Source organism: Geospiza fortis, unplaced genomic scaffold, assembly GCF_000277835.1.
Source record: "Geospiza fortis unplaced genomic scaffold, GeoFor_1.0 scaffold254, whole genome shotgun sequence".
Classification (NCBI taxonomy): Eukaryota; Metazoa; Chordata; class Aves; order Passeriformes; family Thraupidae; genus Geospiza; species Geospiza fortis.
Window position 1 is genome coordinate 1,423,995 of NW_005054441.1, and position 14,892 is coordinate 1,438,886.

At 44.0% G+C, this 14,892-nt stretch overlaps 1 protein-coding gene across 1 annotated transcript in view; it reads left to right on the forward strand.

The window, feature by feature from the left end:
* Nucleotides 1-11,888, forward strand: part of LOC102034358 (ceramide synthase 4-like) — a 39,978-nt gene extending 28,090 nt beyond the window's left edge. The window contains exons 3-11 of the mRNA XM_005427314.2: nt 426-543; nt 1,126-1,244; nt 3,338-3,395; nt 5,817-5,867; nt 6,444-6,536; nt 7,156-7,284; nt 7,535-7,641; nt 7,980-8,136; nt 10,760-11,888. Of these exons, the coding sequence (XP_005427371.1) occupies nt 426-543; nt 1,126-1,244; nt 3,338-3,395; nt 5,817-5,867; nt 6,444-6,536; nt 7,156-7,284; nt 7,535-7,641; nt 7,980-8,136; nt 10,760-10,951 (1,024 nt within the window). The 3' untranslated portion in view covers nt 10,952-11,888. The remainder of the gene's footprint in view (nt 1-425; nt 544-1,125; nt 1,245-3,337; nt 3,396-5,816; nt 5,868-6,443; nt 6,537-7,155; nt 7,285-7,534; nt 7,642-7,979; nt 8,137-10,759) is intronic.
* The last annotated feature ends 3,004 nt before the right edge of the window (nt 11,889-14,892 follow it).

Genomic DNA, 14,892 nt, shown 5'->3' on the forward strand with positions numbered 1-14,892 from the left:
ACACCTCTGGCAGAGCCTCCCTCTTGATCCTGAGCCTAGGCCTTAGTTCAGGTGAATGCCATGTATGTTCCATGTTCTAGATCAAGCAGGGAACAACATTTAGGCCTTATCACCAGTGTGGTACTCCCCATCAGCTGCAAGGATGCCAGAGGCATGTGACTGGTGATTCAGAAGCTGACAAAGGAGGATATTGCGTTTGCCAACCTCATGTAATTTTGAATATCACAGCACAGAGCTCAGAGCAGTAGGGTGCAAGTCCAACAGTTTCTACTGTAAGTTTGTGATTTTACCTGCTCAACCTAATACTTATCTTTAGATTTATATGTGGGAAGCAGCTGTTATTTACTGCACCATGTTTTAACAGTGCTGCAAAATCAGAAATCACTGTTCTATTTTTGGCTGACCCTTTATGTTTTCTTTTGCAGAGCCATAGCCCTGCCCCTCAGTACCAAACTGGGTGTGAGAGACAAGCAGAGACCAAAAGCTCAGCCCAACCCCGTGCTGGAAACATTCTATAGTACACGCCGCAAGAACCCTCAAGAGGTGAGTCCCTTCTTTCTTTGCTTTCCTGTAGATTTAGTGTCTTTAGCCAAAAATCCCATTTGGAATCCTGAAGTTTAGCAGTGCCATTCATATCTGGAAGCTCAAGAAAGGAAACACTGTAGCCCTGGTTATCTGAGAGCAGCCTGCCAGGAGGGTCCTCCAGCAATTCCATCAGCTCTGAACAGGTTCAGTGCAGAACCATAAAATAGGATTTAAACTGCAGTGATCTTTATTGGAGTGACAGATTTTAAGGATTTGATCTCTGAAGACAGGGTGAGGAAGTGATTAGGCAACAAACTCATGTGAAGAGACAAGACTGGTTTGAAACTGGGGAAGTTAACATAAAAAATGAGAAGTTTCAACATTAGTATTTATAACCAATTGATTAGAGGAGAATGGAAAGATTTTCTACTATCCAAGGTCTTTACGCTGGGAGTGAACAGCTTTCAGAAAGATGCCTTGGTTTGAACAGACTTAGGCTGGCCAGGGGCTCCAGCTGGGCTCTGTGATGGGTCAGATGAGATATTGCCCTGTCTGACCTTTGAATCTGGATCTGAGCCTGCTGCCTCACCTCTTTTCCAGGGTGAGCTGCTCAGTTTAGCCAAGCAATGTGACCTGCCAGTGAGGAAGGTGGAGAAGTGGTTCCGGCACCGGAGGAACATGGACCGGCCCAGCCTGTCCAAGAAGTTCAGCGAGGCCTGGTGAGCAGGAGCACAAGCCATGAACTCAGGTTTTCATGGGAGCTGAGCTCCACAGACAGCTCACTGCCTCCTCCTGCCCTCCATCCCTCCACAGAGATCCCAGCTCCCTGTCTGCCCTCCATCCCTGTGCAGAGATCCCAGCTCCCTGTCTGCCCTCCATCCCTGTGCAGAGATCCCAGCTCCCTGTCTGCCCTCCATCCCTGTGCAGAGATCCCAGCTCCCTGTCTGCCCTCCATCCCTGTGCAGAGATCCCAGCTCCCTCCACAGAAAGCATCTTGGGTTTCCCTGACATACTTGGCTCTGCTATTACTCTCTGCTGCTTCTCTGTTACAGAAACATTTCTTGCTTTTCCCCCCTTATTTGCAATCCCAAATCTCCTTTTGCTGTTGTACCTTCATTCCTTACTGGGTCCTTGTTTCTGTCTTTTCCTGACTTTGTCACACTGGCATCCTGCTTTGACACACATTTGAACCTGAAAAACTCTGCTGTTTATATCTTAGTGCTTTGCTGCTGCTTCAGTACCTACTATAAAGGCATCCTTTCTGTTGCCTTCCCCATAGTTTCCCTTTCTGCACAGATTCCTTCTGCTGCACCTTTTCTGCAACTATTTTGCACGCTGTTGCTTTCAAAAGCTACAGGCAGCTGGCTGGATTGGATTCTGCTGTCGTTTGTCTTCAGCATCCTGAAAGTCACAAACCAGCATCCTTCCATGAGGGTGGAAGTTTGTGAACAAAGAGCAAAAACTGCTGTGTGGAAATCCTCCTTGTTATGTGGAGGCACAAAATAAATTTCAGGACAGACAAATTTGCATGTCAGTCCTGGCTCAGCTTTCCACAGAAAAGGAGGGTTCTCCACAGGTTGGTTGGAATGCCTCATTTACAAGGGGCTGCTCTGCTATTTGTGTAAGGAATTGGGTTCCCCCAGGAAAGCCACATAAGCAAAAGAAATCATTAAATACTTGGAGTACTGTTCATCTATCTAAAAGTGTGTATCTGTATCCACTGGGTAGGCATCAACTTTGGGCTCATCAGCATGTGCTCCATTTAACATTCCACCTGTAATTTGAAACCCCTGCCGAAAAACCCTAATTTAAAAAGAAGAAAAGGATGTGTATTATTTATTTCTAATATTCCATAGAGTTACAAATATTTACAGAAATAGTGAATAAGGAGTTGTTTATTTATAAACAATGTTTATTCTCTCTCCATCTGGATGAAATATCAGCTCTCCCTGCACTTATAGTAAATAGTAACAGTAAGTAGGAAACAGTAAATCCTTTTCTGCCACAGCCCACTGAGGACAGAGTCCTTCCCCTGGCCCTCTGTTGCCATGTGCAGTCTGTAGACAGAATGTCTCTCTATGTGACATAGCAGCTTTACAGAGTTTATTTTTGTCTTGGAATTCCTGGGGCTTTCATTGACAGGTGGAGTCTCTCAAAATGCAGTTATGTCTGAATTGTTATGGAGATTTTTGGGAATTAAAACACTAGTTTAGACAGTTTTACTCCTTTTCATATTTCCTGTGGTTCATTTATTAATAATTTGTTTATTCAATTGGGCTGAAATTCCCCCCATTCCTTACTATGTGTGTGAATATTCAGGTGACCTGCCTCTGTCCACTGAACTGGGCAAACAGTTTGTATGTATTTCTGTGTGGGTTTAATATTGGAAAATCATTTCTGGCTCCTCACTGGGCCAAACATGACAGTAATTAGTTACTGTACATGGTAACAAATTTAGCAGGCTTGCTCTCCAAAGGCCTAGGAGAGAGATTGGCGTTGTTTCAGTTTTACAAATGCATCTGCTACTGCTGGGAAGCTTTGGGATTATTCTCCTCAGGATTTTAGTCAGCAAGATTCTTGTGTCCTCTGCCATCTCTACAGCAAAGGAATTGCTCTTTGTGAAGTCTGTGAAATGTGCTGGTAAAATGCAAAGAGCTGGTCCTGTTTTGGTCAAACCTTGAACATACTAATGTGTCTTTGCCTTAATAGTCTTATTATTTAAATTAGTGTGAGGATACACAGACTTGCTGCTCAGGGGTTAATGAATGGGATTCTAATGCCCTTTTTTGTTTGTTTGTTTGTTTGTTTGTAGCTGGAGATTTACATTTTACATCATTTCTTTCTTCACTGGACTTGCTGTCCTGTATGATGTGAGTACACACGCTGCCACCTGCTGTTCTACCCAGCCAATGCCTGCAAGAATGGCAGAGTTTGTTGTCAAACATGCCTTTTCAGATCTTCCTCTAGAGGTTTTCCATACCTGTTGGTGTGTATCCCCTGCGTAGCACACTTAGGAGACCAGATGTTTCCTCTTCTTCTGGCAAAGCAGAAGGCAGTTGGGATTGTATAAAAGTAAATTTCTGCAGAGTAGGACATAGAACACTTACCTAAGCTGGAAGCTGCAGGGTCTGTTTGTGTGTTGTATCCAATACCTCTTTAAGGCAAATAAATTGGTCTTCCTTTGGAGCATGGACTGCAATTTAATAATTTTTTCTGCTAATTTTGTTTTCCTTACCCAAGATGTGATTGGTTCAGGCTCATGCCTCAGCCTTTTCTCTAATTTGATAAATAGTGAATTCTCTTCATACAATTTGTACTGCCTCATCAGGCAGAAGTGGTAACAGGAGCCATGGGTGTGCTCTTGTCCCTGAGCTGTGGTCACTGAGCTGGGACTAGGGCACTGGCCATCTGCTGCCTCTGTTTTCAAGGTTCCCCTGATTCTTTTGCTGTGTCTGGTTCCCTAGATGAGATTTGCAGAAGTCTTCTGGTACAGTCTGATGAGTTAAGTGATGTAAAATGTGCACATCCCAAGGCAACAGGCACAAAATCTCCTTGTAAGCTCTCATTGTAACACGTGAAGGACTTTTCATTTACACAGACTTTTAAGTCAGATTTTAAGGTACTCAAAAGTATGAGGATTAGAGGATGAGCTAGCTGAGGAGTGAAGGTATCTGAACCCCAGCTGCATGTTCTGTGGATCTGTACATCAAAACAGAAGACTGCTCTTTGAGACCAGCTGTTGAAATTTGGTCTGCATGATCTACTTAGCATTGTACAAGAGCCCTATGGAAGCAAGGGACAAAATCATATTCTTCAGCATGTTGTCTGTCCATTATATGGATGAAATACCATTTTCACTTTTTGTGACCCATGTCTTTATTCAACATACATCTTAAAATTTTCACAAAAAAGGGAGACATCCATCCTACAGACAGCACCTCTAGATCCTGTAGCAAATATATTATTCTGTTGTCTAAATTGTACTAAAATGACTACTTTAAAAAGAAAGATGAAGAACTAACATGACAGGGCATATATACCTGTGAGATTTTCTGACTTTCACAGGTTTATTTTGTAACCTGAGTAGCTTTTAAGCATGTGTTTGTTTTTGTGAAATTCCCTTCTTTCTTTAGGAAAAAATCAAATGTTTAAATTCTGCATTAGGAGTTTTGGACTGATAGCAAAAACCGCTGCCCGTAAGTCAGTGGAACAGCCTGTAACAAAGGAAAATTATCTTCCAGCAGGCCACTAGAAATCAGCTATGTTTGCTGAGAATAGACGAATTATGAAATTCAGGGATCTGGAGTTCCTTTCTAGCTTAGGTAAACAGTATGCCATAGTTGTTTCATAGTTTTTGCTTTGTGCTTTCTGGTTCTATATCACACATCTCTCCTGGCTCTGCACAGGTATTTGCTGTAAATTCTATTCCCAACCCCATAGGAACTGTGTCTGTTCCAAATTACCACTGCACCTAAAACCACTGCCTCCTGCTTTGCCTCTGTATTGCCCACACACCAGCAGTGCTCAGTGGGAAGAAGAAATGCTGCCTTCTTGCCTCAGCTCTGATACCTGGAGCCCTGTAGAACTTAAAGAAAATTACCCTCATAGGTGTGAGGCATTGCTGTGTTCTGTGAGCTCTGACCCAGTCTGGGCACAGCTCGACAGAGCACGCTCCACACAGGGAGGACTCTTGGGGACTTTAGTTGCCATGTTTCTATGAAGGTTTCAAAACTGCCGAGTTCTAAACTACCAATTTTCTATTGAACAGAGTAGGATCTTTTCAGGGGTTCATAACTTAACAAACTGCAGCATAACCTTCGCTGAAGGTGAAGGTACATACCTTCAGTGTATGTAAATATAGACACATACATAATATAAATACATACCTGACACACCAGTTTTCAACCTTCTATCCACTTTTAGGTGTTATTGTCTAAATCACAAATATTCCTAATAAAATACTTGTAAGATTATTTTTAAATGCTGAAAACATCACCATCACCTCAAGTTTGTAGAAGATGGCAAAAAGTTGTGAGAAGTCTTCTCTGAGCTATTTTATTTGGAACAGTTAAATAGTGTGTGAGATTTCAGGCAAACAGCCACAATTTGGAAATGTCACAAGCAGATGCAAGTCCTTGTCGTGGAAATCTCTTGGCAATTGGATTCCAGACAGCGAGACCAGCTCTGCCTGTAATAGAAGACAATAGTAGTAACAAACTAAAGGAATAAGACAACTGATAAGTAAAGAACTCTTCTGATATTCTCACATATATGTTGCATTTTTGTTGCAGAAGCCTTGGCTTTGGGACCATAGAGAGTGCTGGACAGGATATCCACAACAGGTGAGTCACACAAGAAGGAGAATTGCTGTTATCAGTCTTGTCTTGTGTTTCTGTATTTTGTGAAAATCAAATTATGATAGTGACAAAAAGAGGACACTGAATTAAATTCAGACACAGAAGACCTAAGAATTCAAAGTCAGACCCTCATCTGGAGATAAAGTCTTTGTATCTGGTCTCATCTAATGCAAGAGAAGATGAATTGGCAGAGCACTTTGTCACTACCAAGAGAAAATGAAGACTTATGTTCCAGGGGTTTTGTCTGACAGTCAAAGCTAGAGCAAGACCCCTTGACTGTATGTGGAGGTTGCAAACCCATAAAGAGAAAAGTAATGCCCAATTCTAGCAGTGTGAGGCACAGGAAATGTAACGGGACTAATGACTGAAGAGTGAGGCAATGCCTTGGAGGATAAGTCTCTGAACAATCCAGTATTGCTTGAAGACAAAAATTTTGGGGGCAACTCTGTAGTTCTGTGTAAAAATTAAACCATACAAACAAGTGGGGCTTGAATAGGAAGGTAAGACTGCAAGGATCACTTGTATCTGATGGGTGTTTCCCTGTCTCTCCCTCTCTCACAGCCTCTCCAACCCTCCCTGTTCTGGTACTACATGCTGGAGCTCTCCTTCTACTGGTCACTGGTCTTCACCTTGCCCTTTGACGTGAAGAGGAAGGTGAGTGGCAGTCTCAGGGGAGAATCAGGTACAAACAGGACTCAAGCTGAACACTTAGGAGAGTGATCTCGAAGAGCATGTGTATTGTGCCAATCAAGGTTTTGTGGCAGTCTCTCCTTGCTCATTCACAGGAATTTTCATTACCACTCATTGGAAGTGGAGAGCACCAGCCCTGATATAGAAAGGTGCAAAGTACTGCGGAGTTCTCAATCCAAACTTAAAATCCAAATATAAAAATTGCTCTTTTGTAACTCTTCTAGGCTGCACTGATCATAGAGACAGAAAAAGAGGTGGTTCTCTGCCAGTAAAGCTGCTTGTGTTCCTGGTGCCAGTGTCCCAACAGACAGGGTGCAGCATCAGGCCATGGCTGGTGGAGGGAAAGAATGTTCTTTGTTGTGAGATCCTCAGTTTACACCATGAGCTCTTCATTCCTGGGTCTCTTGGTTGCCTACATTTCTAGAATACATTTGGTAAAATAATTATGCGGGTAAGACTTTGTAGAGGGAGGTTTCTTAGTCACTAGATAGAGAGATATCATTGCTACCTGCAGGAACCACGTTTAGACTGGGGCAGGAAGTACATTATGTATTTTATTCTCTGCTGTTCCCCTTCTCATTAGGATTTCAAGGAGCAGATAGTCCATCATGCTGCAACCATCTTCCTGATCAGTTTTTCATACTGTGCCAACTACATCCGCATTGGGACACTGGTGATGGTGATTCATGATGCTTCTGATTGCTTCCTAGAGGTGAGCCAGGCAGAGCCTAATCAGCAATGGTGCTCTTCAGTCATAGAATGTCCTTCTGTCTAACACAGGCCAAGCACTGGGTGTTCCACAGATCTTCTGCTCTGCTGACCCAGCCAAGGGTGCCCAGCTGAGAGCTGGGCAAGAGCTATGGTTACCTGCATGCAGGTTGTGTCATACATGTCTCATTAACCCCCTGGAGTGTGTGCAGATGCTGTCTTGGCTGCTGTTTAATTGTTCTTTCTCCTTCCAGCCAACTAAGATATTCAATTACATGAAGTGGAAAAGAACTTGTGACAGCCTCTTTATGATCTTCTCAGCTGTCTTCCTGATCAGCCGCCTGGTCATTTACCCCTACACGTGAGTCTGCTCAGTGAGGGGACATGGAGGAGGTGCCTCCTGAGACAGGAGGATTATCTGGGGGCTGCAGCCTTTGGTTTTTGTCCTGGAGCATGTGTTCTTCCCCTTTGCACCTGCCTTGGGGTAAAATGGCTGCTCTTTGGGTTCATAGAGCAGTCCTGGAGCCCTGGGCCAGTGGCTCCATCCAGTGTACTTCGGGTGGAGAAGTGAGAGCTGGGATGGGTAAAGATGGAAGTGGCTGATCTTAAACTTCCTCTGTGACTACAAATTTCTGGGGCTTAATTGTGGCCCTGTTAACAACATGCTTTCCCTCCACTGCAATCCCCTCTGTTTTGCAGAGTGCTTTATAACACCTACTATTACTCCATGGAGATATTCCAGCCCTTCTTTGGATACTACTTTGTGAATGTTCTCCTGATGATTCTGCAGCTGCTCCATGTCTTCTGGTCCTGCCTAATTATTCACATGGTCTACAAGTTCATCGTCCAGGGCACGGTATGCATCAGTTTGTACTGTCCTTTACATCACATGGGGAGGGAGGGTCCACCTAGACTGCTTGAGAATACAGGGGTCCATCTGGCGTAGATTCCTTATTGTTCTGTTGAAATCATACATGCATATTTCCAACAGTGAGGTAGAAGGAAACTCAGTTGTATTAGGGAAAGTTGACCCAAAATTTTTTATTAATCACTACAATATTGAGTCCACTCCTGATGCTTATATTCAACAAAAATATGGATTGGACCCCAGGAGAGATGTCTGTGAACAATGCCAGTGACATCTGAGTAAAAATCCCAACACTTTGTGCAGTGTGATTTGCATTTGTAACAAGACTAAGAAATCAAAGAAGAGGAAATTGTCATGACTGGTGAGGTCTGTGCAAAAGTTTTTCCCTTATTGTACAGGACTTTTTATTACAATTTCACACAGTAGGTATTTCTGTCTAAACCAGCTGCCTGGGCTCTTCTTTCAGGAGTGGAGGGCAACAGGCATGCCCAGATTATGATCCATTCCATACTTCACCTGGCAGTGCTACTCAACAGGCACAAAGCAACCAGAGATTAGTATCTGAGCTCCAGCTGTATAAACTGAAATGGAATGCATCCCACATCCCACTCTTTCTGGCCTGTAGTATTTACTGTGAGACCAAAGTGCTGCTCAGCATGTTCCCAAAATCAAAGCCATGACTGGCCACATGCCAAGGATGCAGTCCAAAGGTGACCAGTCAGTGCCTTGTGGGAAGCGACCTCAGAGCCCAGGATGATTTGTTTTATTAGTATCCAGCTGAGGAATTTTGTCTTACAGGAACTGAGAGCAATCATTAAAGGCTCCTCTTTATCCTGATTGTCCCCATTTTCTTTATCTGCCTTCCCTTAAGGTAGCGCAGAGCAAATTACTTGCAGATCAGGAAACAGGGCTGGAAATGAAGATACAACTGAATACGGCCTTTTATTGTTTTCCTAGTTTTTGTGGGGGCTGAATTACAACTGCCGTTACTGTAGTGTAAAATGATGAGGTAATAAAGTCTTATTAGAAAGTAAAGAGCCATCAGGGAAGAAAATCCTGAAGCATATCCAGAATTTTCCCTATTTTCTCTAAAATGGATATGCCAGATTTGATATAAAAATATATTTGAGAACTTTCTGTACTGAGCAGTAAAAAGCAAAAAATAATTGTCCTAAACAGATCCGTTTCAATCATAATATTTAGTAGCCTAAAGCAATATCAGCAAGAATACGGGACATTCTCTCTTTGAGAGCTACAAAACTTTTGCTGCAATCAGTTCATGTTCTTCTTGCAGGCCTTTCTGGTCTCTATGGTTTTCCTCTCTGGCTACAGAATAATCTTTACCACCTTCTCACATGATGTTTCCTAATCCCAAGTAATTAGCACTCAGCCTAGATCCTGAAGTACAAGTTTCATTCCCTCATAGAGGGAGCAGCTTTATAGTTCCTTTGGGAATCTTGCCAGATTTAAGACCTCAGCCACATTCTTCGGCTATAAATGGATATATTTAGAAATATTGACTATTATTTGTCCTTATGCTGCAGGTCCAGACTCCTGCATATTTCCTGATCTGTCAGTTCCAGAGTGATCCAAGGTGCAGGTTGTTCACAGCAGATCCTATCTCCCACCCATATTGTCCTTGGAGGTAGAGTGAATTCAGTGCAAATTTAGATTTTTACAAATCCTGTCTGCATCTGGTTGTAGTGATCTCTGGAAAGAGCATGAGCTGAAATAAAATTCTCAGTATGATCTGGGAAATCTCAAGAATGGACAGCCATAAATGGAGACTAAATTTCTGGGCAGCACCTGATTTTCCCCTGAGCAGTTTCTAAAGCTGAGGTCACAGAAGGGGTTTGCAACTTTCCCTCTGTCCAACAAGGATTGTGACACTGTGAATTTGTCCCCAATATTGGCATCTTATATGGCAGAGTAGAGACAGCCTGAGAAGCCAGGAAGTGCTGAGCTGCTTTTTTCTAAGCTGTCATTTTATCCCATTATTTCTTTTTTGCCTTCCTTTTAAGGCAGATAATTAAATACTTAGAAGTGGATTACAGGTCTCTCAGTCAATAAACAGCAAGCGGAAAAACCTGACCATAAACCTGAATGCAGTCAGAGTGGAGTGGCTTTGTGTTGAGGCTTTGGGAAGCATGTTTCCAGCCTGTCCCGAGTGTTGTCAGCCTGAAGCCACCCAGGCCATGTAGGCAGAAGTTACCTCTTTGTCCCTTTCGGAAAGTGTAAACGAGCCTGATTAACTGCCTCCCCCATCCTTCTCCCTCATGCTGATGACCAGGGCAGCAACGTGGATCTCCTCAGGCTTACACAGTTGTCCTCAGTCCTGGGCATTTGTGGTTTGCTCTGCTTCACAGCCTGTAATTCCCAATTTCAGGAATTATGTGTATCAGGAATGTGTATCAGGGTCACAGATGAGATTCCAGTGAGACTGAAAGCAAAGAGGCAGGGAGAATCTGCTCACAAGGGTAAGGTAAAAGCTGAAGGGAGCCTGTGCTGAGTGGCTGAGGCAGCAGGTGCATGGTCAGCCTGTGGTTCAGCCATCACTGCTGCTTGTGCAACTGCTGTGTTTATCTGGCTTCTCACTCACCTGCCTTTGTAGATGGAAAAGGACATGAGAAGTGACACAGAAGAAAGTGACAAGGATGAAGAAAGAGATAAAATTAGAGAAAAGGAGAAAAATGGGATCACGTGTTTCAGCAACGTCACAAGCAATGGTTACATCCAGAGGAATGGATCTGAGCCCCTGGACAACAGAGCCCACCGAGCCAATGGCCATGCCAAGGAAAGATAGCTGCTGTCCTGTGCTGCTGGCCTGGCCTCCAGCAACCCTAGGCCACCATCTGTAGAAACAGTTTTGCTCACTGTGTAGATAAACTGGAGTGCAATTGCAGTATTGTAGCTGAATTCCTGCTTCCCATAAACCAAACTGTTTATAGCCAGTGGATATTTGAAGGAAGTTTTTTGTCTTCCTTCAGTAAAAGCTTACTATAGGTTGTAGCCTCAAAACAGATAGCAAGGGATCAAAGTGGTTTGACTTGTATTAAGACTGTACCATAATTGTTGTCAAATGTGTTAATCTTGAAAAATACTTTAAAAATAAGGAGGTGGATAAACTCTGGCAGTGTCAAGTTTTACCCACCTAATGTATGATAGGAATCTGTTTAGCCTGGATCAGCCTCTGGAGGCCCTGGCCTATTGCCAGTAATTATTATGGCTGACAAGTGATGAATCTTATCACTGGGATACCTCTTCTGAGAAAACAGGTGCCCTGAATACACTCACAAAATTAAAACTGAGTATAGTGAAATGAAAGCTTTTGGAAAGGCATAAGATAAAACTTGCTCTTCTCAAAGGAAGTACTCTTTGAGCCAGTGACCAGTTTTGTAATGGTATGGATCTCAGTCCCTACTTACTGCCTGTAAGCTCCAAAGCCCAGGCTGGAGGAGTACCCACACAAATCACATTGGAAGAGCTGGGAAGTCCAGACAGCTGTTTCTCAACACTTAAGAGTTGGACTCGATGATCCTTGTGGGTCCCTTCCAACACATAATATTCTGTAATTCTGTATTCTGTGATAATTGAAAGTTGGAAGCACATGTTGTGTACACTGTGATCTGAGCGTATGGTCTCACCTCTCTGCAGGTGCTGTGCTCAGGAGGGATACTGAAATGCTACATCATTTTGTACTACTGAATGTAAATGTTCTTTATAAATTACTTTTAAAGGTTTGAACGTCTGGTCTCTTTTTCTACTTCTTTAACTACCAGGAGGTAAACCTGGCTGGCTGCACCTTACAGGTGGATGTGTGATGAGGGAGACCCATGTGGGTGCCATTGCCAAGGGGAAGGTGCTACCTGTACAGGACACACAGTCACACTGAGCCATGCCAGAAAAGACCTGCAGCTGCCACGTTTGTCTCCTGTTAGTAAGACTGTGTTTGGCCCTGGAACAAGGGATAATTTGGAACACCCCTACACTAGACTTAGGGGCAGGCCAGGTTACTTGGTACTGCCAGGACAATGGCAAGTCCAAGATGGCAACACTGGGGAGGTGCTTTGGCCTTGCAAGGGTAGGAGGAGAGAAATTAATATCTATTCTTCTTTTTTTGTGAAGTTTTAGGAGGCTAGGAAAGATCCCTATTGTAAAATCACATCACCTCTCCTCCTAGGAGCAGAATGCTTCCCAGAGTCTGCATAATGCCCAATGGAGCCAGTGAATGTTAATGCCTGCTGGAGTTGATCCTCAGGGCTTTGCTGGGTCCCTGAAGATTGAGATAAGCTTGTTAGGTGGCAAATCTGGTTCTTATGAAAGATACATCAAGGATACAGGAGAGCTGTTGGATTTGAGCAAGGATTACTGAGTGCTGCCTTTAGCTGAGCCAGTCATGAGTCATTGAGGCAGATCAGCTGATGAATTTGTTTTCTTGCCATCAACTTGGTAAGGCTTGAAGAAGCATTCAGCTCCCTCCCTGCTCCTCCACCTTCTCTCTTTATGTTTGCTCCAGGGCTGGGAAGCTTCTGAGTAGTGTGACAGTGTTTAAGACTTTAGTGTATCCATCCCCTCCTCTCTTCACACATGGGGCATCACGGCTCCCCCCACAGAACAGCTGTTGTAGAAAACTTGCAGCTGGTCTGTCACTTGTCTGCTGAGAAACCCAGCAGAGCATATCATGGAACCACCAAATCCATTAGATTGGGGAAGGCCTCTGAGATCATCAAGTACAACCTGTGACCAGTCACCACTTTGTCAATCAGAGCAGAGTCCAATCACTTGTTAATTACTTCCAGGGACGGAGACTCCACCACCTCCCTGGGCAACCCATTCCAATGTTTAACAACCCCTTCCATGAAAAAAATTCTTCTTGATGTCCAACTCATACCTCTCCTGGCATGGCTTGAGTCCATTTCCTCTGCTCCTGTCACTTGTTTCCTGGGAGCGGAGCCCAATTCCTACCGGCTGCACCCTCCTGTTAGGGAGTTGTCAAGAGAAGATCACTCTGAGCCTCCTTTTCTCCAGGCTGAGCCTCTCAGCTCCCTCAGCTTCTCCTCATAGGACTCACTCTCTGATGGAGAGTTCTATCTCCAGATGGAGCACTGGGCACCAAGCAGGACCTGACTCTCTTTTCCCCATACTTTTATCCCCCATATGCACTGATGAGATGTGCATCACACAGTGTGTGCCCACATAATGTTAGTGAGCAGCTGTGGGAGATGAGGCATCCAGCTCCAGGTGAGCCATGAGAAAAAGAGCATGTATAGATGCTTCCAGGCTGCTGTGAGGTGGGTGACTCAAGGCTGGCACAGTGTGGCCCCCAGGCTGCCCTAGCCCAAAATTATGGCTGACACAAATCTGCTGACTCCAGGAGACGTGGACATCTGCTGCCATTTTAGATCTTGTTTTAAGAATAATTTGGGACGGTTGTTTCCTTTTTCCTGCACAGAGTAAATTTCAAAGATCTCCACTATCATGTTATTTCACATTAATTCATTCAGAAATGTATGCCCAAGGGAACCTTTTCTTGGATGGCTGCACTTGGAACAACATTGTTTTTCTCACTCTCACAGGTACAGCAGACACAGTGCCTGCAAATAAAGACAAGGCCTTGTTCAAAAAGCTGAAGTCATGTCTAAACAAGGGAAGGCACCTATAACTTTGTCAGATGCATGTAAGCATGTGATAAAGCAGGCCGAGAAATATCCCGAGAAACAACTTGAAAGGCAATATGAAACATTGGCAAGATGGCTGGATTCAGAAATGATGGTGGCAGACAGCAGGAACACGGGGATAGGTCAGGCCAGAGCCAAGAAATGCAGTGAGCTGCCCTGTGTGGCTCCCCAGCTGAGGGAGAGAGGGTTCAACACCTGACATCTCACTGAGAACATATTGCAAGAGGATCCACTTCAAGCCAACAGGAGATAAAATGTCACCTAGTACACAGATTACCTGCGTAACAGCAAACCTTCAAACCCACTGGCAGGAGGAAATTTGTTCTTAGAGGAGTTCAACTACTAGCTGTGGAATGCTGTTCTTTGTTTCAAATCATCTTGTTATCAGAAAAATTTAAGAAGGTTCCAGAGGGAATGTAGGAAACTTCAGCCTTCTGTAGTCTGACATGAAGACTGGTCAGAGCAGTAGAAAGTATTATATGTGATAGAATTTTTGGAAATAGATATTAAGGGGGCTGTGGGGAAGTTGTCTCACTCTGCTGGAGTTACCCCAAAGAATTGGTGAGCACATCTAGTGGAGAGAACCTGCACCCTGCTCAGCTTTGCAAAGGCATTCAGAAAGGTCCCTCACCAGCCTGATGAGGAAACCCACCTGAGCTGACTATGAGAGACCAACACTGGTTGTTTGCAACTGTGTATTGGTGCAGGTGCCCCCAAAAAGGGGGAGGGAAAGGCAAAGAGCAAAATCAGCTGATAATGAAGGTTCTTCATGATGCTGTTGCAGGTTGTCTGCTGCAGTTCACAGCACTGAGAGACTGACAGAACACAGTGAAACTGAGTGGAGCAGAGGAATTGGTGCAGAAGAGAGGATGTCCTGAAGTGCTGGTCTGTGTGTGAGCACTCCAGAACCACTCTGGGGAGCAGTGCCTCAGCTTTGTGCTCAGTACATGAGGATTCAAAATGCAAACAGGATATGGGATGTCACTGGCCAGGATGAAGTAACCAAAACTGGGACTGCTGGGGCCTTGAAGATGCCAGAAGATTTTAATGGATGTAGACAGTCTCC